At 40.3% G+C, this 27277-nt stretch overlaps 1 protein-coding gene across 4 annotated transcripts in view; it reads right to left on the reverse strand.

The window, feature by feature from the left end:
- The window catches only part of ARID5B (AT-rich interaction domain 5B), a 117291-nt gene that overhangs the window by 12449 nt on the left and 77565 nt on the right, over window positions 1-27277 (reverse strand). For 3 of the 4 annotated variants that reach the window (XM_059851123.1, XM_059851125.1, XM_059851121.1), the window contains 4 exons: window positions 25726-25838; window positions 19332-19536; window positions 16940-16992; window positions 9973-10070 (listed from right to left, as the gene is read on the reverse strand). In XM_059851123.1, the coding sequence (XP_059707106.1) occupies window positions 9973-10070; window positions 16940-16992; window positions 19332-19536; window positions 25726-25838 (469 nt within the window). The remainder of the gene's footprint in view (window positions 1-9972; window positions 10071-16939; window positions 16993-19331; window positions 19537-25725; window positions 25839-27277) is intronic. The other variant, XM_059851124.1, reaches the window with a different exon arrangement.

Here is a 27277-nt window from a genome sequence, read left to right on the forward strand (position 1 = left end):
GGGGGCGGCTGGCGAGGAGCCGGGCAGGAACGCGGGCTGCGAGACCCCAGGGAGCAGCACCGAGCCGAGCAACAGCAGCAATTGCCTCTTCACGTAGAGATTTCCGTCGGTTGCAATTTTCACTGAATGTTTTTTCAGTTATCCTGTCATGGTACAACACAATTACCCACAGGATATGATCTTATCATTTGATTATTAGAAGTTTTTATAGCGCAGGAGTAATAAAGCTAATACAGCTCTCTCAACATGTAAGCAGCCGGCTCACATGCCATGAAAGCAGCCGGCTTAGCCAATTTAAGGTCAATATTGCCCAACACCGGAAGAATGCGATCTGCTGTTAGCCAAATAGTTTAGCAGAATGTGACATGTCTGAAACCAGCACAAGATTTTTTTTTCTTGGTCAAATATTTGCAGCGCAGGTAAGATTTAATCAATCTTTGCGCAAGGAGAGGTAAAGACAACGTCCAAAAAACTGGATCCAGATACCTCAAATGTATTGCGTGTTGGAAACAACAATTATGTTTTCAGTCGCTTTGAACTGTGGCTGTACTTCCCGACAGGAGGGGAAGTATAAAAGTATTCAGAAAAAAGGAAAAGAGGGGGAATATTTTGTGGTCTAAAGAATATTTACTTGTAAAGCCTGTGAGAAGACCAAATAAAAGAGTCTTTATCATGATCAAGATTCCAATATTAACATTAATAAAATGTATTATTTATAAGTCAATTAACATAAATAGAATATGTAAGCACTAGTGTATTAAAAAAATCTTTCCACAGGCAGCAGATTTTTAGCAGCATGAGGTTTTTTTTTTTTTTTTTCCTGGAATAATACAAGAATAACATTTTCCAGCCAAGAGCAGAAACAGTAGGGGAGTTTTTGCTATCACAGGGCTTCTTATTAAATTCAGTCACTGTGAAAAGCCAGTCTTTTTCCTTTTTTTCTTTTTCTTTTTTTTTAAATAAAGACAACTTAAAATCAATACAAGTTAGATTAACAAATCAGTACTATACTAATCCTGATTTATTACAATCGGCAATATTAAGTTTAATCACGTATAAACTGCTATTAAAAAAAGATTTTCCTTTAGTAAGTCCTGAATTAAATAATGGTGCAGTGTACCGAGTTTTTAGATCTGCATCATCTGATATTATGAAAAATTCAATGTACTTCTCTGCAGCAGATGTCAGAGGTCAGCAAATCTATTACAGTAATGTAAGTAAGCTGGCTTTCTGCCAACCTTTTTTTAAAAAACACTGAAGCAGATAATTTTATATTTACAAATTCTAAAATCCTCCAGGGACTAAATCTCTTTCCCAACAAAAAGCAGAAACTTCACATTAGAGAAATGTATTTCACAGTATATCAAACATGTCTTCATCATTAGCATTTCATAAAAAGAAAAAAAAGCCCTTAATCTTTATTAGTCAACATTTTTTTTCCCCAGCTATAGAACTAACAGTACAAGTTCTCATCTGAGCCAGTAACCACTACATGTATTGATTATGCAGAATGAATGACTTTTTTGGCCTGACTCTGCTTCACAGGACACATGAGAGCACATCTATTTATAGGCATGATAAAAAAAAATAGTTACAATAATGCAAAGGATCTGACCAGCCCAGAAAGAGGAAGGAAATTAAATGTTAAGGCTGCCAGTTTCCTCTTTAATTCTCCCTACTGTGTATGGTTATGACTGGGCTCTGGGCTGGGGAGGAACCATATGCCCAGGACACACAGGGTGATGGAGGGAAGGAGGCAACTCAGCACAACCCCTACAATATTTTTTTGTATCGCTGTTTCAGTGTTTATTTTTGTTTTCTTTCTGGCAGAATAAAATATTTCAGCATGTCTCCCATTGACATCACTGTACTTTCTCCAGGGATCCAAGCCCAACACAAAACAGGATGCATTGTAACCTCTTAGCCAAAAGAATAATCTTGGAAGGCCTTAAAATACCAAAGTCCACTCCTTGGGAGACGTTGCCCCATTCGCATCCTTGGCCAGGTTAAGGAGGCTAATTTCAACAGAAATGGAAAATGATTTAAATTTGCTCCACCAAATGAATACAGCAACCAGTTAACCCGTGGAACTCACTGCCAATGGATATCTTGGGGCCAAGGGATTATTGAGATTATGCAAGGATTAGATGCTAATGTAAATCATGAGAACATTAAGCTGTTAGAGCTTAAAAAATGCTGAAAAGGGACAGGCAATGGGTCTCTTTAGTGGTAGGAATTTGGAAACCTCTTTCCTCCTGAGCACATAAGGCTATAGTGCTCCAATTCCTTCCTCTGCAGGCACTACCAGAGCTGGGGGGCAAGACAACCAGTTTTTTCAGTCCAAGAGGGCACCCATCTGCTCCAGGATGTCCTCACAGCAGCTGGGCAGACCTGCCCGCAGCCCCTGCAGCCAGAGGATCTGAGCGCAGGGCTGGGACTGCCCCTGTGGTGAAAATGGGCCCCTATCAGTAACCTCAGTGAGAGAAACCTGATTCTTTTCCCCTAGAAAGTCAGTGGCAAAACATTCAGCTGTTTTAAGGGACCAGCAGGAATGCCTGAGCTCTGATCCCAAGAGAAGTCTTGTCTTTTTTTAAGCTGTTGCTTTTCAAAGAAATAAATCTTTGAGCACTGGTCCAGTGCAGGCAAGGGAAACAGCAAGGGAAACCTTCAACAACAATCAGTTGGTGGGGATAGCCAGGAGCAGGGGGCAGCTCTCCTGGGCACCAGTGACACATTCCCAGCAAAGAGGGGAGAGGAATAACCCAAACTTTAAGGTCTCAGCTTGTTTTCCAAAATAGGAATATAAAATACATCCAGGAAATGAAGCAGTGTGTTCCTGAAGTCTGATTTCCCTGGATTGCATTGTACAATGCAGAGGTTATGAAAGCAAGCCTCACGTGCTTTTGTGCAGAACACAATAGCAATGGCTTTATTTGCATTTGTCTGAAGTACAAAACTGGCAAGTATTATATCAGCAAAGACAAAATATGCTGGAGTTCAATTTTCTTTCCAAAGAACTTTCCTTCCTTAAAGAAATGGCTCTTTCATCCTTTCAACAACAACTTTCCTCACAGCCCACTGGGAGTGCTGGTGGGTAATGAGAATGGCTTACTGCTGAAAGGTGGGAACAGTGCTGCTCTAAGAGAATTCAAAGACACTTCGTTTTAAGTAAACTGGAAATTAGTGACATTACAAACACAGCTGTTGATTTAACTGCACAGCCCAGTGAGGCAAGCTCAAGCAGTCCTGATCCTAGGGCTCAGCAGGGGTAGATGAACAACTTCAGTCTTCTACCTTTGGCACAGATTCACTGCATGGAAAAGAGTCAAAGGAGAGGTGGTGGACACAGAGCAACTTCCCCAGATCACTCTACCAAAACCACTACAAGACTCTGTTCTGGCCATAGTCACCATTTCTGCATCTAAAGGCAGACATGCATTTTGTTTGGTAGGTCCACAGAGTCCCACAATGCTTGGTCCCTATGCTCAGAACAAGCTCACAGATGCCATTTTGCATTGCCTGTGGGTGCAGGTCTCCTGGCAGGACTCCAAAATCCTGCTGACCCTCCCTGGGAGCTCTGAGTTACATCTGTATTGCTGAACAATATAGATGTAACTCAGAGCTGTAACAAACTATGCCCACAGTTTGTTCAGAAAGCTGAACAAACTATGGGCATTCTCTTTCATGTTAACAAAGTCCTAAAGTACAAGGTAGAGATTCCCAGCATCTCTGGGCAGTCTGAGGGAAAAGATCTTGGTGCTTACTCATTGGTGCTGCTCCTGCAAAAGAGAATGGCACGCCTCTCACTGTGCAGCACTCTCCTGGGGCTACTCAGCTCCCAGCAGGGAAAAGGGGCTTGTCCCCTGTGCTGAGTCTGTTCCTGCTCCTGGATGTCAAGGAATGAGATTGCCATGGGTGACACTGAGCTGGACTGCTGGCACCCCCAAGCTCTGGGCACTGCAGGGCCCCAGCACCCAGTCAGTGCCAAGGCACACGTGCATGGTGGGCACGCCTGGCAAGGGCCCCTCTGCTCGGGTGACAATGCACCCAGCAGCACTGGGCAGCACTCAGCATGCCCCAGTTCTGCTGGGACAAACTCCTGGGCGAAAGGAAGGATGTAGGTGGGAAAACAATTCCCCACCAGGAGAGAGATCATCTGCTTACAGGCACTTAAAGGCACGGCCTGACTGTTGAGCATTTTGCACTCAAGGACTCCCGCTGACTCTAGCACTGGCCAGCAAGTTGCTGAGGCTGAAACCCCAGAAATTTTGAAAAAAAATGCATGTTCTCAGATGTTTTAAAAGGACAGCTAGGGATCTGTTTTAATGGTAAACAATTACATTCCTCTGTCATCTGATACTTTTTAAATTTTGGGGAGGGGGGAAGCTTTCTGAATTTTCAATAGTTCCTTTGTTAAAGCATCTGTTACTCACATAATTGAAAAGATGTTTGTTCAGTGGTATGCTTGAGAGTACAGTTATTTAATCTTAATGATAAAGCCCTGAGGGCAGAAAATCATAAGTAGAAACCTCTTGTTATTTATCAAAAAAAAAAAACCCAACTAAACCCAAACCAAAATCCTAGGAAAATAAAGAGAGAACTGAGACACCTCATCTATCTTCAGGCTTAAATTTGTGCTTGATGGAAAACTATGGAGACAATTTGCAACTTGTGAAGTTTTCTGGGAGTTTGGGACCAGCTGAAGTGTGAGGGGGGCAGGGAAGTGGGGTGAAGACAAAAATAAAACAAGGAGAGAAAACTGTTGCTTGGCAAGTTTTTTTTGAGTCAAACAAAGAGCTAGTTGTAGTTTACAGCATGACATAACATTTGATTAATTTTTGCCTGGGGATGTTTTCACACTTGACAGTGTAAATCAAAACCTTCTATTAATTACAATGTGTATAAAAAGATAACCATAAGCAATTTCATGCAGATGCTATACTAGCCCCCTACTTTTTGTTCCCTCTAACGACTGAATTTCCTGAAAAATTCCACTGAAATGCTTACACGTTATGAAAGTTATCCAAATGCTTTAGAAAACCAAACAGCATTTGCATGGAACACAGGGCTCTCCTGCATACTGAATTACTGCACAATATCCTCAGGGTAGACAGACTTTATGGCTGTTAAAGGGAAACCGTGTAAGGGACCTATTTTGACCTGCCCTGTGTTTGTGATCATATATAATTTTTATGTGAGAGATTTAGAAAGAAAAATGGCAGAATCGGCTCTGAACTGTACAAGGCACTGCATCTCCTCAAGTTTAGTTCCCTGGCAGATGTGCAAGTACCCAGGGGCCACACTCACAGCAAAATAAAACCCTCGGCAGGTCATTGTCCAAAGTGTGGGCAAAGCCACTTGCTGCCCCATTGTGAAGAAATACAACCCATCTCACCTATCTGCTCCTCAAGTTCCAGGTGGCTGTGTCTCTGCAGAATACTTTCCCACTCAGCTGTCTTAATTTAGTGAGAGCACAAGGCCTAATAAATCCCTCTCCAGCCATGTCTGCCCAGGCCAGACTGGTTTTCTAAATGCTAATAACTTGTGAGGGCCAGCACAGGAGATGTGCTGCTGAAGAGCAGGACTTGGGCCATGGGGTTCTCTGGGTCCATCCTTGCTGAAGATCCCAAGGAAGCCCAGTCTCCTGCAGCACCCACAGAGGCCAGGAAGCCACAGGTCTATGGTACCATGCAGCTGCCTGCCATGACACCTTCCAACAGACAGGTCTGTCCACCAGAGAAGCCAAGGAGAGCTACTGCATGCCCTTGCACAGCACAAATCCCCAGCCCATGTGCGTTTGTGCACAGCCCGTGCACAGGACTTGCTCTGGAGGAAACCAAGATGAATCACAGCCAGACTTGGAGACAGAAAAAGGCCCCAACAGGTAATTACTAGTATTTCTGTTTTGTTCAATGTATTTTATTGGGAACTTTTTATACCTTGCCAACAAGCAGGCTGGGTTTTTTGGTTTGGTTGGTTTTTTGGGGGGGGAGGGGAAGGGGAGCAGCACTGTAGCGTTTACAAAAAATCCCTGACAACAACGTCATCAGCAGTGCAAAAACACAGCCTACTGCTCATGCCAGAAAGTTAAAGCTGACGATCATGTGTTTTGTGTAAAAGCGAAAAGAAACCTCAAATCCTGCATGTGAAAACCACATCTGCATTATTAGGGGAAGACAGCATGGGGCAGAGTGCTTTGCAGAAAAGGAGCCGTTTCTGAGGGTTTCTTGATAAGCGAGAGAGAGATGCAGGGTACTGACAAGGGCTGAGAGAGTTTCAAGGGAACGCTGTAGGCTGAATCAGCTCGTACCAACCACACGCACCTCTGGCTTTCTGTGATCGTGAAAGATCATTAGAGGAACATCAATGAAGACAGTAACGACCAAAACAACAACACCTTATAAGCTCTGTACAGTCCAAGTCATGCACAGAGCAACAGTCCCATGATGGGAAAACATTAATGCTTTTTATATTGGTAATCATCTGTAACATGAGCAATTAAGTACAGTACTAATGGACTATAGCCAAGAGCCTGGTACTAATATTAAAAACTGACAGAGATGAATAGGTTTGGAAGGAAAACTAGGCTGACAAAGACATTTTTATGAAGTGCTTGGGCCTATTTGGAATAACCCAATCAGAGGCAGGTCCAGACCAGCCATGCCTACAGTGACAATAACGCATTCATTGGCATTATAGGATGCCTGCTATGCTTTAAATAAAAACACCCATTGCTTCTACTCAGAAACCTGCACTTTCATTATTATACTCATTAATAAAACAGAAGTTGTCTAACTAATATATAATATAACACTTACTGAAACACTGGCAGCCTTGCCTTATTTTAAAATGAAAACAGTTACTGGAAACAGGAACTGTATTAATGATAAATGAATCAGCTGAAAATGCACACAAACCCTTTCTTTCCCTTTTACCAGAGAAACAAAGACAACACTGCCCCAACTGAAGCACTCTACCTACCTACAGCACACCAGCAGCTACCACCACAGACCCTGTTCCAAAGAGCAGGGTGCAGAGCAACACATTCCCCAAAACCTTTAAAACTGGCTTTGTTCCAGCTTTTGCCATCCACTGTACCATGAATCTGTAGCCACATGGTAGCTTTGCACAGGTTATAAACACCTTTACAGAAAGTAGTATTTCTTCATTGAATTTGGCAGACAGAGAGACAATTTTGCCCTCTCCAGTGCTTGTATTTTGTGTTTGGGTTTTGTTCGTTGGCTGGTTGGTTGGTTGTTGTTAATGTTGGTTTTTTTTTTTCCTCTCTCTCTTTTCAGCCTTTGAAATTGTGTGTGAAACTCCACCTTGCAAAGAGGAACAGGAGAGGGCAGGAAGGAGGGATGGCAATGCCTGAATTGGGACATATGTACCATTCCACTCCTCAGCATCCCAAGGACGTCACTGAAAGATGGCTGCCACCTGCACAGCCTTGATATGCTAAAGCTGATGCAAACAGCCAGTAGCTCCTCTTGGGAGAGAGCTGGTTAACACAATATGGATGCCCTTGAGATCCAGTTGTAGAGTTGAACGGCAAGGCTAAGTCAAACAGCACCAGGGCCAGTGAAGTCAGGGAACTGCCTGTTCTGCCTCCAGTAAGCAAGGAAGGGCCACTGGGATTCAGAAAGGAAAAATCAGGAGATTCACTCAGCATTTGCTTTCCAGATAATTCAATTTCCAGTTTAGCTGTACAGCTGTACAGTTTCAAGTTTGAAAATGTATGTGTGTACTGAATCATGAGCGTGTGTATTCCTGCACTACAGTTCTAGATTTAGATTAAATGTCACCTGAGCACTTTGCCTATAAATGAGCATTACATTTACAGGTGCTGTAGTTAGAATTACCGCTGAAACAAACCATGACAATTTAATTTACTTTTTTTCAAGTCTGAGGCTTCATACAGCTTTCCTGTAGTGGAAAAAGAGCATCTAACACTAGAAAAGTAGAGACTGTATGAGTTACTGAGGTTTTTTATACGTGTTTCGGTTTTTCAGAACAGATTTAGTGAAGAACATTTTAGGTAAGCTCAGGGCTAACCTGAAAATCCTGCAAGATTTTTTACTCCAAATGTCATCTTTTGAAAGCCTGCCAGGGATGTGGAAAATCAGATGCTGCCTCATATCAGACCTTATACAGAAATACATGATAGACTGGCATCCATGAACTCAGATTTGAGTTCTTCAGTGTATTAAGACCAATCTAACCATAAACTAGAAGACACTTTCCTCAGACCAGGTCAAGTCAAGCAGAACTGCTTTTGGGTAGCCTGGAAAGGCTTTTCAATTTGGAAGGCATCAGGACTGTTTAGGTTTTCAAGACAGCACAATGGGTTTTGTGGCACTTCAGAGCATACCCAAGTAACTGCTGAGTCAGTCATACACAAGTCTCTAGGCATAGGAGTGCAATGCAAAGCTTTGACATATTAAAAAACACCCAAACCACTAGCATTGAACATTGTCAGGAAAGCAGAAGAGAGAGAAAGGGGTTCATGGAGTATTTGTGAATGGCTCATTTAGTTTTCCACAACTACAAGAGATGTGCTCTCTCAGTGACTCCAGGGTTTCAGCAAGGCTCCCTCTGCAACCCAAACCCACAGAGACCTAATGCTTGTGTGTGCCTGGGTCTCCTCTGTCAAATAACATCCCCCACAGAACATCTGGCAAGGGAAAAGCCACACGGCCAGTTGGAAACCCATCAGCTGGCTTGGGTGCAAGACGAAGCTCTGAGACTCTCAGGACTATAATGATGGGGGTGGAAGAGCTGAATACCCACAATCTGATGAGTCAATAAAACAATCTATAACATTTGTCTGCAACATGAAGGCAGGGAAAAGCCCCATCTGACATGCACAGCAACTCACTTCACTCTCTGTTTGGCTCAGTCTCCAGAAAGCTTCTAACATTTATAACGGCATTCATGACATGCAACTCCTCTGTGCACCCAAGCCCTTCTGCTGGAGATGTCCCCTTTAAATGAGCATGATCAAATGCCCCACCCTCCATGAGGATGGCAGTATGTCTCTCTGAGAGGCTGACACATCAGGCACTAAGATAAGGAGAGAAAGTGCCCACTGAACACAGCTCTGCTGTGCCACCTTCTGCACGGGCAAGTACAATCTCCTCCTGAGCCCAGCAAAGTAACTTGTTTATGCCCAGGAACAAGAGACTGAATTTTACTTATCTGAGCCGAAAATTGCTGAGCTTTTATTCACATTTGCTTGTCTAAGAAAAAAAAACAACAAACCAAAAACAGAAGAAAAAGAAAAAAAAAAGATAAAAGAAAAAAGAAAAGAAAAAGCCCCAACAGTTGTTTCTAAAAACCAAATCAAAACAACATTCCAGCTCCAGCATTTTATTCAATGTGTTCTGGCTTCACAAGCCCTGGAAGTTATTATCTACATGGGAAGAATAAGAATTCAACAGTTCTGACCAGCAACAATGGCTGCAGAGAAAGAGTGTTTGGCAGCAGCTCGCAGGCAGGGAGGAGGGAAGGAATGCCATGAAGAAGAGGAATGCAATGCTCAGCATGACCTACAACACTAACAGCACCCTGCATTATGGGTCACCCCATTATTTTGATCAAAACCACAATCTGCTTAATTGGTATTCCTAAAAAATGATAGAAGACAAGTGTTTTCATCAATTAGCTGCTGTTTCTTATTTTTCCTTGAGTATGTTTTCCTCAGTTTTTCAGCTTCTTTAACTGGAAGACTGTTGCAAAAATTAAGATCTATACCAAAGAAAAATCAGATGCTTTTTTTATTTACTTAGTCACTAGAGACAGACACTCTGGTTTAAATCAGAATGGATTATCTGACTAAACTGTTGGGAAACTATTTACTAAATTTTTAAGAAGACTCACTCTCTTTTTCTCTAATTCCTTATAAAATGCTTTGAAGGCTTTCCAAATTCATTTTTTCATTATTAAACAAGCATTTCAGATTTGTTATCTTACCTTTCATAATGTCTGCGAGTACATGTAGCAGCACTTGTGCTTCCAGGGTTACCACCTAATTCATCATAAATATGTTTCCATTGTCGACGGGCTGTTATCTGTAAAAATGGCAATGGAAAATTTAATCTTGCATCTTTACAGATTCTACAGCATTTGACTTCACAACAACAAATGCACATATGACACTTTCAGAACAGCATGTACTACGAGCACTATAAAAGCCCCAACAGAATATATAGAGTACACAGAGCTTTGGGTGGGTTTTTTTTTTTTTTTGGTAAGTTAACACAATGTCTATTTTCTTTCTCTCTAAAATTGAGTGATCTGACTGATTCATTATCAAGTCACAAACAATATAGACTCACAAAAGAATCTCAATCAATATAGGGTCATTAACTATCAGAAGTTATGCAGACAAATCCCACAGTGAATTAGGAAAATGAAGCTCAAACCATATTCAGCACAAATAATGATTACATAGTTATTTTAACTGAATTAGAGAAAATAAATCTGCTGCAAAACGCAAATCCACCACAGAATTCTGTAAATCCACAAAACCATAGTCCGTAACTATATATGTTACAAGCTGTTTATTTTTATCCATTTATATCTGTAAAACATACAGATCAAATAGTACTGAAATTTTAACGTACTCCAATGTTAATATTTGAGCTGTGTACTTTATTGGACCATGCTGATGAAAATAAACATCTTGTAACATATTGAGTTGCATACCATGGTTCTGGGCTTTTTTTGTACAGAAATTAGGATTATACAGAATAACAGATGGAAGACCTGGCAAAAGGATTGTTTCTGAATACCACTTCATTATTTTATATATTCTGCTATATTTAAAACAGGAAGAGAAACAGGACTAGGACAAGCACAACAGATCACCCTTGTTTGCCTGCAGCTCATAAAGAAAGCCGGTAGAAAACTGGTGGGGGCAATTTGGGGAGAATTTTGTCATTTGCTGTGGAATGCCATGGATTTTAATATATTCAGCCCTGGAGGCTTCTTTGGAATTACCCACAGAGCAGTCAATGGCATTTACTGAGGAGCTAAAGGCAGCAATCAGAAGAGAACAAATATTACAACTTGCAATCTGAGGCCTGTAATTTTAATCTAAACAAGAGGAGATAGCTACCATCATTAAATATTACAGGGTAAGAGATATTTCTGTTTCGCTCAATATAAAGGGAAAATCCTTCCTTTGCAGAAATTATTCTCCAAAGCCTAAAGCATGGCTGGAGTCTTATCACTTGATAATGTCACAATTTCTTCAAATTTATTATTTGCAGAGTTCTCCAGAAAACAGCAGTAGCTTTAACTCACTATTAGCACTTGAGCATAGTTTGCACCTATAGATACTTTGGGGGGAAAAAAAAAAAAGGTGTTTTATCTTAAACCTTATATAAAGCTAAATGAACTGACTTCCCTGATTTTATTTTCTATCTTTTATAATAAGCCCAAAGACTACCAGCACAAGGATTCAAGCAATTCAAGGATAAATTCCACCCAAAAAAGTTATTTAAACACAAATCAAACACTTATCTCATGATAAGGTTCATAACTAAGTCTGTTTTGTTTCAGTTCTTATGCTGTCCCTTCCCCAGGCTACCCACATTTCTTATTATTACTACAAAAGTGAAGAACCGGAGTCCTAATGAGCCATAAAGAACATCACATCCAGAGAATATGAATGGATGCTCCTTATGCAACCCAAAAAGTCAAATGAGAGTTGGACCAGGTATCCTGTTGTGAAGGAATGCCTGGATGGGAAGCTACCTCTGGTCCTGCCTCCCACATTCCACCATTCCTCAGGACAGACAGGACAGATGTGTTGCCAGCCAGCCCTTGCCTTCTTGGAGCTCCCAAAAAATCACAGATCCCTTGAGGACTGCTCCAAGCAAACCTCTGGCAGGCTCATGGATGGGGGAATGAAGGTGCACAAAGCTGCTCTGGGGTCTGTGCTCTGGCCCTCTGGCAAGCACAACCTGGCTGAGCTTGCAAGGCTGTCCAGGACCTGAAACCTTGGCTAAGAACAGTGATGCTGAGCAGAAACTTTAAATGAAAGCCAAGGATTAGTTAGCAGGAGGACTACTGTAAGTCCCCCTTATAATCATCCTGATGTGACTAAGAAGCATGGTCTCCATTTTCAAAAGGAGAGCTTTAGAGCCTTAGTCTCATTTACCATGAGCTGACTCAAGAGTTGATACTCAAGCTGGAACACTAGTAAACATAACTAAGGGGAAAAGTGAATCCCTTTGAAGTCTGTGGATCATTTTTTGTGTCTCTTTCTTCTAAGCTGCTTAGAATAATAGTATTTTCACAAACATTTGCCCAGTTCTATCCAATTCTACATCTGCACTGGACCAGAGCTCCTAAGCAATTAACTGAGTTGTGCCCTCCCACAGAAGGAGTTTAAATTTGACATTCCCTGAAACAATTGTTATTCTAACAAAGCCTGGGGTTGAGTTTTCCCCTGCTCTGGAAAGTTTATTTTTTATGCTTAATAAACTTCAAAGGACTAAAGGAACGGATTAATTACATCCTTAAACAATCTGAACAAAATGCTTCACTGAGGAAAGTGCACTCTTGTCATGCAGGGCAGGACTGCTCAAGCTGGATGTTCCTACTGACCATATGTAAACTGAGGGCCTTTCTCATACAAGTTCTTCCCACTTCAAAATCCTTGTGCTGGGCCCATTGGAAGCCAGCACCTTTGAAAACTTCTGTGAAATCTTCCCCAACCAAGAGAAATCCGAGTTGAGCACAGAGACTGGCCTGTCTAGGGATGTAAGAGCACATCTGATCTGGTTCCTATAAGCACAGTATTATGCAGTCAGTGACTGGTAGTCAAGAAAAAAGAAATAAAAGTAATGATTTTATCTATTAAAGCAGAAGACTGCTTACAAATATGCTTTTAATGGTGTCTTCTGCTTTGAGAAATTTTAAGGTCTTCTGCATTGCAATTCTACCTCCCAGCTCCCTTCCTTGTGAAAGGCTTCTTGCTTATTTCCTGCTGCAAACATAATGGGGGATTTTCTGGTCATGGTACATGATGTTCACAGCTCTCTTCAGAGCTCTGGGAATTAGTTCTGTATGAAACAAACCCAGTTAGCTTTGCATTCCACTGATATACCAGTTTCATTGGGCCTGCCTAGACACAGGACTGATGTATGCATCAATCACTAATTTTTAAAAAGTGAAGCACTTAATTGTTGCTTCCAGGAGGCAGCAATTAAATGGGATCCCACTGACCTTTGGCAAAATCTAAGCTGCTACATACTGAAGGTTAAGCTCCACCTATTTTCTTTTAATCCTTTATCTTTCTAAGACATCTCCAGGTAGAGTCCATTCAGCAGAACAGCCTTCTGCAAACATGCCAAGGCACTCCTTTTATGTTGGCTCAAAAGGAAAAAATGCTACTTCATAATTTGCCAAGGACAACTCTTTAGGAAAGTCCTGGAAGTTTCCAATCTATGAACTTCTGCACCTTTTACTCACTTGACTTAGGGTGACTGAGAAAATTCTAGGCCATGGCTGTTAAATGCCACTGCAGCTGAGTCCCCTACAACATGGCATTGTCTCATATTTCATCCAGTGATTTGGGGACATTTTAAATAATTCACACTGTGAAGGTCTGCTATAGAGAGTGCTTTCCAATGCACTCTCCTATTATTAGTAACAAAGATGCTCATCTCACATATCTTTGTTTAAGAGAAATATGATTCCACGAACTACAAAGAGACAGCTTCATCTGTTACAGTCTTAAACCAGTTTGTATGGATTGCTGTTTTTATTAAGACTTGTTCAACAACAAGTACAAGGGAGTGTGGTATTAGTTATAGATGACAACTAACTAAGAATTAGTAATCAAATGGAGGAGAAATGACTCTCCTAAGTATTTGAAATGGAGAGCACTTAAATATGACACATGGTCATGACTTGACGCTATTAGATATCCTGTATGTATATCCCAGATACAAAGGTAATGCTCTCTGTCAAGCCTCACTGGATCCATTCCCCCAGGGGGAAAGTCAGATGGCTAAGAAAGTTGTTCTCTGCATCTCAAATCCAATTCCTGTCTGTTCTCAGTCACTTTTAGATCTTTAACTGACAGGACTGGACTCAAAAATATAGCAAAAATCTTCTGTGAATCTGTGCAGAAGCTGAAAACCACCACACGATTCATTCTTGTTGTTCAATAATGTTTTTTAGACTGCATCAAAACACCTATATATGAAAAAAGTGGACAAGGCAGTGGATAAAATTAAAAATGGGCAGACTATAATTGTTCTGCCAAATAAAAGGATGTAAAGTTTGCAACTGCTTTAACTGGGAAGGTTTCTATGCTGCTTAAAAAATTGTCATCTGACTACTTTAGGTTTCCATATGTCATTTTAAGCAATCTTTTATCTATTTCCTGTTCATAAAATGGCTGTCACATGTTGAAGTCAAATATCTACTTTTAAATATCATTTTCTTTACAATACTTCCACGAGAAAAGACCTCTATCTCAGTGCACAAAGCACTAACTTGTGAAATTTTAAAACTAGTTAAAGATTATGAAGCCCTTGTAATGGTTTGCTTAAGTCAGATGGAAGGGGCCATAGAGATAAAAGCATATTAAACAGGACAGGCCACACTTGCACTCCACAACTTCTCCTCATCAATAGATGGTGGCACGGTGTATGAGAGTGCTGTCTTCTGCTCAACACTGAATTAAAGCACTCACTTGAAATTTCTGCATCTAAGTAGACTGGCCTAAGATCCTAACACTGATAACTGAGGTCCATGTCACCCCTATCATCCACTGACTTGTGAAAAATGAAACAAATAAAACAGAAAAGCTTCTCAGCAGTGTTTGCCATTATAAACTATATACAAACTAATGCAGTTGGCAAACTCAATGCATATCAACTGGCCATAAAACAATAAATCCCAGGGTGTGCACAGGTCAAAGTATTGCAACAGCTATCAATATGACACTCAGGGAATTTAAATCAAAGGCAGATCCATATCAAGGATGAGACTGTTAACAGAAGAGAATGAGGTCACAAAACCTCATGCTCCATATACAACTTAAATTGCATCACAACAGTCCTCCCAACTTCAGCTTGCTTGCAAAGAGCACAGATGCCACTCACATCATAGAAACAAGACAGGCCCATCATTTCAGACACAGGCACTCTCCAATGAAAGCTGGACTCATGGTCATGTCAGAGGGTGTGAGTTGTGCTTGCCTTGCCATTTACTGAATAGGAAGCAATTGCTTAGGTTACTCTCTATGAAGAATAAGCACTGCTGGTACATTTTCATTCAAGGTGACAAATGCCCCTAAACAACAGGGAACATCTGTCACTGAGAAAAGGACAGGAGCTTAGAGACAAGTGTGGACTGAAGCTACTCTGGCTGTGATCCTTCCCCTCTGATCCTGTGACCTTTCTCAAACCTGCCTTGTGGTCACAAATTCACGATCCTGCTCTTGCTCCCCCTCAGGTATAGAGGCTCACCTGCTCCAGCTCATCTAAATCCATCCCTCTCCCTCTGGCACTAAAACTCAGGCCTCTCCAGCAAGCCACCTCTTTGGCATCCCTGCTTCTGTACTCAGTCCCCTCAAGCAAACCTGAAACATTGCTGTGAAAATTGCTCATCTTCCTGAGCACTCTGAACACGCCACTCTCCCTTCAATCTCCCTCCTGGCCTTCCCTGGTGCTCTGGATCAAGTTCAAGATTTCAGCCCTCATTTTCGTTGCACTTTACAACTCAAGCAATTACTGCTCATAATTGCTGTAACGATCTATCTATGGTAGCTATTCATTCATACATACCCATGAGCACGCCTACACACACCCCTGTACATAAGCATGGTATGTGCTGATTAATGAAAGATAGAGCAACAGTAAAAGCCAAATCAAGCATATATTTTTTTAAAGAATGTTAGATTTCACGTTTCACAAAATCCCAGGCCCACCCATGCTAACCAGCCCAGGCTGCTGATGTACAGAGCAATGTGCTTTATTGCATGGAGGGAAAACAGTGAGTTCTGCCTTTTGGTTCAAATGACTTTCAGTTTCTTGATAGTGCATTTCTTCTTGTCATTTCTCTACAGAACAGATATGTCCCAGATTACTTCATAAACAAAGCAAAAATAATTTCTTTCATCTAACTGTGGCAGGAACTGAACAACTTAATCTGATCATTGTGTGCGAAGAAAATATTTCCAGTGACGACATCTTCCTATGTCAATTGTTTTTTTATTACAGATGTCATCTCGATGTGCCATATTAATGCGGCTCTTTCTTCTCATTTCAAGATTTTAATCTGAGTTTGTTGCTCTAATATTTTATTGGTTCAAAATACATGCTGTAAAATCCGTGGCCATCAAATTTTCCTGTGAGCTAAAAATAAACTGCTCTCGTCAGATATGGTTAGCTGATAAAAAGTGTCAGAGACTTTTCTGAATTACTTTGATAACTTCCTGTTTATGTGGTACTGACCCTTGTCTAATAAAGATCTTTTACACTTGGAATAAGAGAAGATTCTGCAGCATACTATTCCTTAATGGACAATGCTGATTACTTTTGAAAGCCTTTAATACGTTTCCCATATTAGACATGAACAGATGTCAGGGATGTTGCCAAGTGAAATTTCTTTTATGCAATCTTGGCTTGTTGTACAATAATAGCCCTTTCTCAACATGGGAAAAAATTACAGACCTAACTAATTTCCTTGACAGAGAAGAGTTACATATGTTTTCCACTTGGAGTTTTTACGACAAGTTTACAATTTTGCCAGATCTGGAACTAATTGGGACCATTTCCAAAAATGGCCCAATAAACCCACAATGAGTACAGCTAGTCTAAAATGCAGCAAATGATTGTTTGCTTTTACATTTTTTTTCCTAACAGTGAAAAGTTAGATTGCACAATTATTTCATTTAAGTTACTTAAACACTTACTGTTTCATATCCTCCCAGTTTTTGAGCAGCTTGAAACATAGTCCAAAGGTTAACTGTTAGAGGGACAATAAGTATTTAGATAAGCATTGCATTAGCCAACATATTTCAAAGAAATGTAAATTAAACAGTTTTAAAAAAAGAAAAATTGAGAAAAAAAAGCTCACAGTCCCTTAAAAAGCTCCTGTGAAACATTTTCCAAAGAGGTATTTACATAATCTGAAGAGTAAATATTAGCCCATACTATATATATTTTTAATTACATATAAGAGAACACACTTAGAGATTCCTTAACAGGACTGGAAAAATACACTGAGACAAAGGTAATGGGCTCATTTGACTTTGCTGATAAGAGACACAGTATAATGACTGTAGCATGTTTCCATAACTTTGATAATAAAAATTACTTACTGGGAAGAATGTTACTTTTAATTATTTGTTTAATACCAGTTTCATTAGCAAGCAAGCAAGCCCCACACACTGAATCACAGAGCAGCCTATTGATTAGACAATATCCAATATTTACTGCAGCTCAGATAATGGGCTCCATAATCAATGAACAATAAGCTGCGTTCTAGCGGCCCTGCGTGAATGAACCCAGATGGAGCACGAATGAGCATTACTGGAATAATTGTGCTGTGGCTGGTTATGCCTTGCCTGTGGCTGTGGGGTCAGAGCACAGAGGCAACTCAATTCAAAAGATGTGTTGGGAGAGAGTTGTTATTTCCTGCAGAACTTCTCTTTCACGTGCTTTTCATCCCGGCCCCCTGTCCCATGGGGTCACTGCTTGCTGGTGTCTTTTTTTTTTTTTTTTAATTTTATTTTAGTTTTTATTTTAGCTCAATTAATTGTTAGAAGAAAAATCCATGTCAGTCCTATCAAAGGTGTATGCACAATTCCACCAACAGTGATTCCCAAACAGACACACTACAAATACTTGAGGCCAGCAGTAATGCTGCGGACCATGGAGAATGGGATCTCCTTCTCCATGGGGAGATGCTCTGCTGTACTGTATGTACTGCCTCTTCCCAACAACCAATTTGTATTGGCAATGTTTGCACAAGCCTTGCTGGACAAATACAGAGCCCCATCCTGCAAACATTTCTGCTCTTCTTGGCATACTTTTGGTATTTAAGTATTTGACGGATCAGGCCCCTACTTCATAATGAATGTCAGGCAAGTTTCAATGTATTTCAGCTAAATGTTAGCAGCAGGCCCTACCCCCAGTGGGCAACTTTAGAAATAATACTTTAGCTTGTCTTTTGAGCCCACCCTGTCTCCATGCTTGATGGAATGCAGAATAATATGGGGGGGTGGGGGAGAAAAAAAAATTTCTTCAACACAAAATGTTCTGAAAGCCTCATTGAACCTTGTACTGCTTCAAAGCTATCAAGAGCTTTGCTTAGGCCTTGATTTAATCTGAATCAATGCATAATGCAACGAAGCTGTTCATAGTACATTAATTTTACTCCCATTTCAAGCAGCCAGTTTTCAGACAAACACTGTAATCATTCTGAGTTATATAAGTTTATAATGGCTGCTGGAGGCCTGTTGCAATCAGTGCCAATTGCTATTAGGTATGTAAATTGTTATGTAAAACATACAGGTTTGACATTCTTCATCAAAATAACACATGGTTTTAATCTAGGAGATAAATTAGAGTAAATAATATTTCAATCCATGGCGTTTTCCCTTTAAGGAAATAAAGTATCATTCAATCTATAGATAAGGAGGAGAAATTCCCCCATTTACAGCTTTTGTTGGAAACTGTGAAAGATCTACATTGTGCTGCAATATTAATGCAAAATTCAGTTTCAACTGTATCTTCTCCACGTACAATAATTTACAGACTGTGGCACTACAAACTGTACGTGCCAAAGAAATTCTCAAGACTGCATTCTGTATTAAGCAGATACAGTCTGGTTTTATTCTCCAAAGTCAGTAATTTATTAACTAGAAACACATTTTGGGGCTTAAAAATATGATCCCTTTTGTGCCTTTCTTGATCACCTATAAATGTCTTCCTTTAATATTTGTCCTTTCACAAAGAACATCTGGGCACAATAAAGATACGTCATATTATTAACTCAGAAGAAAGGCATTACAGACGCTGCAGATTTACAAAACAGAAAACTAGAGAGTTTTCAACATGCCTATTTCTAGTCATAATCAGTGGATTTAAACCTATAAATATCCAGCAGCAACTACCCCAGAAGGAAGAGATGCAAATCTAGGCATAAGACAGCAAAATGCCTGGACTACAAAATGTGTAGAGATAAACATGGTCCCTCCCCATCCATAAGGCTTTAAAATAGGCTTTGTGTGCAATTGCTTTCTCCAGAGAAGCCAAACCATTCTAAAATGTCAACAATAAAGTGAGAAAAAGGATACTTACTCTGCTTAAAACCTAAATAGGGTATTCGTTCAATTGGTGTTTTCCTTTCTTTCATATATTTATAAAGAGCCACAAGGAAAGCCTGCTCATCAGCTCTGCATTCTTCACCTATGGCAATCTTTGATTTATCCTCACTTGAGCCTTTCTTACAGTTGCTGTTGTTACTCTTGGGTTTGGGCAAAGCTGACTTAGCCTCACATTTTACCTGGGAAAAGAAAAGATGTCATATCAGATCTGGGTAACCTTTAATTTTCACTTGAGGAATAAATACCCTCTCCTAGCAGAATGGGTTGTTTAAAAAAATGAAGGCCAAACCATGCGACTGTATTTGAGGGGAAACAAAGGAAGCTATTTATAGAGCTAAATGTCTTGTTCTGAATCTTAGTCACAACATTTTTAAACAGCCACATCTTTAAATCATTATAACTCACTGGTAATGCTCTCCAGATCTGCATTTTTATGACTATACATTGCTATGTCACAGCTTCTATCTCTCACATACACTTGCCATTAGCAAGTCTAATAATAACCCTTGTTCCAGGATTGACACTGAGCATTGTCAACTCCCGTAGACAACCCTTGGAGCTGAGGGCGCTCAGCCCCTTCCAGGAATGCTCAGCAGCCAGCTCTGAAATGACACATTTTTCTCTCCTTTGGCCCACCAAAATAGTTGCAAACCATGGCAAGCTTTATCCAGGCAGAGCCCTCAGCACACGAGTGGAGGTTCTGCTGTAGCATGGACTCAAGTCAAGTGTATTTGAGCATCTGCTTAAACTTGAGCCCTCAGCATTTAGCAGAAGGGAGAGGCTGGTAGCTGGACACTTTCCTGGTAGACACTGGCATCCCCAACACATATAAGTCCCAGAGCTCCAGGTGTCCCACCGGACGGCCCAGCAGATGTGTGCCAGTCAGGAAATCAATAAATTGGAACCACTTCACCTCTCCTCAGTTCATACATGAGGAAAAACACCCAGTGAGACTGGCTTAATCCTGCAGTCCCTCTTGAAGATAATCCTCTCACTGAATGAAGCAAATTACAAATCGAGCGTTCACTTAAGATATGTATTAAAAAAAAAAAAAAACCACCCAAAAAAACCCCCCAGAAACCTGATGTTTAAAAGCTGTACATCTGTACATGACCAAGACATTGGGACCATGGGATCAATAAATTTCCAATGAAATACTGGAAGTTCTCTAATACAAGGTAGTGGAGATGGTTACACGTATTTTGGATTTGCACTGTCCCTTCAATGCTTCTGAGTGCTGTCAGGAGCTTTCTAGTAGTTCTGTACCCCATCCAAGACAGGTCCTTTGTGCTCCCAGAGGGAGCAGGGAGGCTCTAAGAGCCATCATGGTATTTCAGGAGGATACCAGAGGAGAGTAGGGTATCCTGCTGTGCAGGAAGGCAGGAGTTCTTGGTCAAGCAACCCATAGACCCTCCTTCAGAGCTGTCACTTCTAAACCAGGTGCTTTCTGGATACTTGTTGACAATTTGGAAGCAACTGCTATGAAGAGGATTATTTAAGTGCTTGTAAACAAACAACAAACATCACTGGAAAGACCACAACCACAATATGGTTATTTTATGTTAATAAAAGATACTCTGGCATTTCAGGCTCAGGAAAAGCAAAATCTTTATACTGTTCCAGGTATTAACTTTGCAGGGAGTACTGAGTTCAGGTGATCTGCTCCACAGTTTTCCACAGATGCTGGACAAAGCAATGGTAGCTCCTAAGCAGAGTGGACAAGTGGTCACGATTTTCCATGGCAACTGATGCTGCTGAAAAACCTCCAATATTGGCCACTGGAGTTACAGGCTTACTCCTCCCAGCAGGGACTGGGAAATGGACTTCCTGCGGGATTTTTCTTGATCATTTGCTGCTGAAGCATGTCCAGTGTACTGCTTGATATTCTCCAATTGCACAGTTCAAAGAGATGTTGTCTTCCTACAGCACAAGATACCATCCTTTGCATTTCAGAAATAAATATGCTTGTTGGTTAAACTTTTGTAAAGATCATGGGTTTCATCCAAAACTCAGAGGAGCTAACAGGGTTTTTTTTTTTCATATTAAATGAACTTTGGACTTCCTCATCAACTTTTCAGGTCAGTACTGTAATTCCTTGACTTTTTTTACTTTGGCATCTCACAAAAATTTAGCAGCTTCCAAAGTTTAGATTACATTGTCATAGGTTTCAATGCTTCACCAAAGACTGGTTTAACACTCCCAAAAGGAATGCATGACTTCAATAACTCTAGGACTTCTAATTGGAGCTGCAAATTTGGAACAAATTCACTGGACCTGGGAACAATATTTCAGTTTTGTCACCCACTTGCTTGGATTCTCTTTTTCAAACCAGACAATTCAGAACTATGTTTACAAAGACAACCTGGGCATGAACTCTAAGTGAAATCAAAGCTCACAGCTGTGCAAGCAAACTAATGGCAAGGGATACTACCCTAAAGGAGACAAAGGCAAAGTAATACTAAGAAAGCTAGCAGGAGTGGGAAAAACCTGTGGTACACACAACCTTCCTCTCTTTGTCTACACAGAAGCAAGGTCAAAGCCCCTGTGGAATTCAGAGGTGTCAAAATGCAATGGGCTGACTCCAAGCAGTATCAGGTTCAACAAAGCTTTGGTGAAGGCTACAATGCTTCATCTGCTCAGCATTTGAGGCCCAAACCTCACTTCTGGAACCTCCCCACCATCTGACAGGCAATACGGATGAATGCCATGACCAATGATTAATGAGAACAAAAAGGGCCAAATGCCATTCTGGGTAACACCAGTGTAAATCCAGCATAAACATATCAAAATCAGTGAGAATGACACCAGATTTTCTCCAAGCACCACAAACGGCCCTTCTCCTTCAAAATACAAACCCAGTGCCACAGCTGGGTTAAGCTGGATAAGATGGAGGTGCACTGAGATGGGGTCTGGAACATCTGACCATCTCCTGCTGTGTGTTCCATCAGAGGTAGATGATCCATGACCAAATGGTCAGTGAACACTCATGGATACAACTGTGTGTTTGTCTTCTCCTGACAGAGGTCACACACAACACAGACCACAACAGATCTGCACTCTACAGTTTCCATCAGATAATGGTCGAGGCACTCAGAATAAATCTCCAGCTCTGAGAGCATGCCAGGCCACCTGTGGCCACAGGAAAAGCATATCCTGGCAACTTTTAAACTAATTTCCCAGATCCTGCCATACAAATGAAGTGAGAGGTTTACTTCAGCAATTGCACTAGGAGATGTAATTAGACTCATTTGGGGACAATTTCCATGTTTAACAAGTTAATCCTTTCAGTTCCTCAGAATGGTCAGATCAGCCAGTTTTAAGAAGCATTAGAACACACTTCAAATTGGGAACACTCTCTGGGAAGACGAAGCAAGTACAATGAGGGTCATCTGCTGGAGCCCACAAGTTCCAAAAGCCTGTCCAGTACTGATGACACATCAAGTATGAAAGCCTCCAGAGTCCCAGGAGTGTTTCAAGGGAAGATCTTGATATATCCCTTTCCAGGAGAGCTGATCCTGCTGGAGTAGATGGCCTTGTATTCCTTTCTCAGCTGTGGAGGGAATTCCCCTGGCATCTTCCCCAGGAAGCACTAAAATTGATGCAGTGACCACCAAAGAGATCGAGAGAGCAAAAGCAAGAAGTGGCACACAAAAGACCCATCTTCCCTGGCAGCACCTGCAGGTCCAGGACCACACTACCTGTGATGCCATCACTCCATTTCTAACAAGTCACCTATACTGGCATTGACCCAGAAATGTTCCTATCCAACCAGACACTTTTCCTTGTCAGGTTAACTGTGAAATCCTCAAAACGATCTGCTGATAGCTCAAGACAAACATGCCTGATGAGAACTTGGTTTTAAGAATTAAGCTTTCTAGTCACTGGCAGTAGAGAACATGAAATTCAGCAAGTCATGACAACTATGCAGCTTGCATTGGTCTTGACAGGCTCAAAACCACAGCCTTTGGAATGCCCCTTCTGCCATTTCCCAACCCAAACCATTCAGCCACTGCAACTCCATCAGAGCCGTCGCCCCACCAGTGAGAAATGAGACTGCTGCAGACACTGAGTGACAGGATCTGAGAATGCAAGCAGCACAATTTCTGGTCAGAAGGGATTTTATCTGCGACAAGACATTTAGCCAGGACTGCTAAATGCTTCAGCATCTGACACAGGTGGATTAATTCCATTTACATGAGCAATGCTCAATCCTGCTCTCCATGGACCCACTGTCAGCATTAGCCAGACATGGAGCACTCACAGAGGATAATCAATGGTCAACTCAAACATGGAGCTTCAGATGACCACATCCTAACAGCTCCCAGCAATGACAAGATGGTAGGTGGATCTCTATTTCTCCCTTCCTCAAATACCCTTCTCCTCCCTCTCCAGAGGCAGGGTCTGCATAAAATACAGTACATCCGCTACGGAGGATTTGATTCACTGTTCCCCTCTCAGGGAAGTGTATCCACAGCCCTGAGACACAGATTGATGTGAAGAGCCACAGTGAAGTCAGTGTGACTACATGCAAGGACATTATATCATGAGCATGTCTATTATTTATAATGAAATTAAGCTGGCCAAGATAATTAATGCTATTAATATCTGCACAATGATGAGCACAGTATGACTAGATAAATAGGTGGAATTACTTCTCATCTGAAATATCCTCCCATCTGACTAGTAGTGTGAACTCAAAGATAAACAGAGAGGATAAACAATTTGGTATGAAGTGTTACTGTTGTTTTTAATTATCTAATACCTATATATCAGGTGCTGAAAAGGCAGAGCTACTTGTGCTACAGTCTGGGGTGCTTTGACAATATGGTCCATGACACAGTGCACTGGCAATATTTTGACATGAAAAATGGCTCGGGGGAAGGGGGAATTGAGGCAAATTGAGACATTTTCACACAACGGATTTTGCACATTCTTTCACAGAGAAAACATTCAGACAAACTCTATAGTATCTGGCAGGACCCCGCAACTCAACACACCAGGCTCCATCACCTCTTACCATGCCTGTCTAATACGATAGTACAGACTCCAACTGAGCACAATAGGGCACAAAAAGAAGAGAAACAATGACTTAAGGGCAGAGTTTCATCATGAACTTCAGCCTCTTTTATTGTCATCAACAGAAGGCACAATTTTAACTGAACTCCTAGGGAGGAGGAGGAGGAGGTGGAATTTAATTTGCCTTCCTGTGAGAAACTGAGAGCAGAACACTCCTACTTGACCTCTTTAACCTCCTAATCTCCCAGGACATTCACTGTGTACAACAATACCAACGCAAATGGATCTATAGATCCACTGTATTTCCTAAAGATATGGTCACAACAATGGAAGTGTTTTTCAGATACACATCCATCTGATTTATTGAAACAAAAGATTTGGGAGGAGCTGGTGTAAAAATTTGGTATATGCAAATCTCTTTAGCTGTTTAGCTTAAAAGTATAAGCGACAAAGTTCTGTCTCAGATAAAAATCAACTATTGCTTTAAGTAATTTTCCATCTTTGCACCTTAGAGTTTCTAATTAAATCATCTTGAAAGGAGCCATTTGTGCTGCTCTTTTTTTTAAGAGAAAACTAAATTCCTGTCTAAAACCACTCAGACAACATACAAAATGGGATGCAATTTATACTACAAAAACTCCATTCTAAAATATTTTAAGGAAGAGACACAAACCCACAAATATCTTAGAGATTAAGTCTATAAACATTAATCAGTGATCCAATTTTTACTTGCAGTATGGGCTAAGCACTGCAGCACATACAGAAGACTCTGTAAAAGCATGCACTATTCAGCAAACTGTGGAACATGCAGCTCAGCAGTAAGTATTAAAGAAACAGCTCAGATTTTTTTTAAACTTTCATATTGAGTCTCTGCCTTTACCTTTTTTTTTTTCCAATTAAAAAGTGTTGAGATCTTAACATCAGGGTAATGTCTTTTGTGTTTGCTTCTTAGAAACCATTACTGAGGCAGCTCTTGTTTCATAGTCTGTTTATCTTCAAACTTATATTTAGAAGTACATTGTAACAGGGTGAGCTGCTCCCAGGTTTATTTTTAATTCCTAGATACTGTCACACACTATGTTTGTGTGTCACAGAATGTGAAAACTAACACTACATGCCAAGAAAGCTTAAGCACTACCAGTTACCAACAAGCTGATAGCATTAGGTTGTTAGGTGATTATAATTGCTGGTAACTTTGAACACAGGCACGATTTAAAGTGAAAAAAAATTAAGTTTACCTCCCCAAGAAAATAAGTTACACTCTAAATGTAAAATGGCATGCTGGGAAACAAAGGCAGGGTTGTACCTAAAACAGAGGAGAGTGCCGAAAAGAGTATTATTAAGTGATTTACCTTGGCAACAGCTTTGCTTTCAGAATTATTGTTGGAATCCTTAATGCCATTTAATGAATCTCTTCTCTGTGGGCATGGCTTCTTTTTGCGCGGTCTGCCTTTAAGATTTGGCGCTGAAAATTAATGGAGAACACTTTGAGCACATTGTCTTATACTGCATTCTTAACAGCCAAAAGCATATTAAATAATTCCACTACAATCACTCACAGAAATGTACACATCTGTCTACAGTAAATGCTTATTACGAGATTCCCGTCCTCTATGGGTTACATCTTGACACACTATACACTTCTATAGAATATCCCCAAGGCTAATCTATTCTACTTTCAGATAACTAATTAATATTAAGTCAAACACTGGTCTCCCAAGGAATCAGAGAGAAAGCACAACTATTTCTCCCTGGTACAAAAAAGAACAAAATTTAATATTAATAGGCAACTTTAATCACCCTGCTCCCTTTATTTCTAATTTTCAAGCAAGAGTACTAACTGCTATTTCCAACTTTGGGAAACATCTGGCACTGGAAATGCTCTGAAATATTGAAATTCCTTACAGCTCCAAGAAACGTTTATATATCCTGTCAGTCTTGTCAAAGTTTTTCTAAAAAAGTTTAAGAAAAAAATAAAAAAATTACCCCTGAGTCTTGAAAGGGATCAAAAAAACCCCTTAACAACTAGTTCTGGAAGTTGACAAGTACTGAAATAAGTGATTGATTGTTTCATAAGGGTTACATACCACACATACAAATTAATGTGAATCACTTTCAGTTTTGTCCAATTCTTAAGATAAAACAGCTCTGAAATAACATAGTGACTAAATCCTAGCTGTGCTGAGCCATATGAGGAATGGGATATGGATCATCATAAAAAATATCACCCTCATCTTTCAATAGTGCTATTACAACATAAATTATGATCATATAAAGAAATAATAGATGAAGCAGATGTTTGCTCATTATTACATGTCCCCTCTGCTTTCAGATTTAAAAATCAGCCTTGGACTACTATGGCAACATTTAAAATGATAAACAGTCATTAACTAATGACTGTACCAAATAAGATAATTTCCTTTAAACCTTTAATTTTTAGGTAACCATTGTTTTCATTACTTAAAGGGATGATTAGAACAATGTCAGAAATCTAAACATCACAAACCTCTTGAGTGTCTTCTAATTGTTTCTAATCTTACATTTGTTACACAGTAAGCCAGTGGTTTCAGGACATTTTACATTTTAATTAGTTTGCAAACACAATAAAGGGTGCTAATTTGATTTTATAGTTTGAGTAGCACTGTCATATTTGGTCTGTTCAGAGAAAAAGAAAAGCTTTGGGTTTAAAATAAAAAGTCAGATCCTTTTTCTTCCCCCAAAACTGGTGTAAGGTAAAAAAAAAAAAAAATCTCTATGTGTATGAGTAGATATATATGCATGTGCATATGGGAGTAAGTCCATATTTGTGTCTGTCTAAAAATACATATATCTCCCTACAGAAATATCTCCATTTATCTCCAGTAAAATTGAAAAGTACTGCAGAAAGCAATTCTGAAATTGTCA

This window comes from Haemorhous mexicanus, chromosome 7, assembly GCF_027477595.1.
Source record: "Haemorhous mexicanus isolate bHaeMex1 chromosome 7, bHaeMex1.pri, whole genome shotgun sequence".
Taxonomy (NCBI): Eukaryota; Metazoa; Chordata; class Aves; order Passeriformes; family Fringillidae; genus Haemorhous; species Haemorhous mexicanus.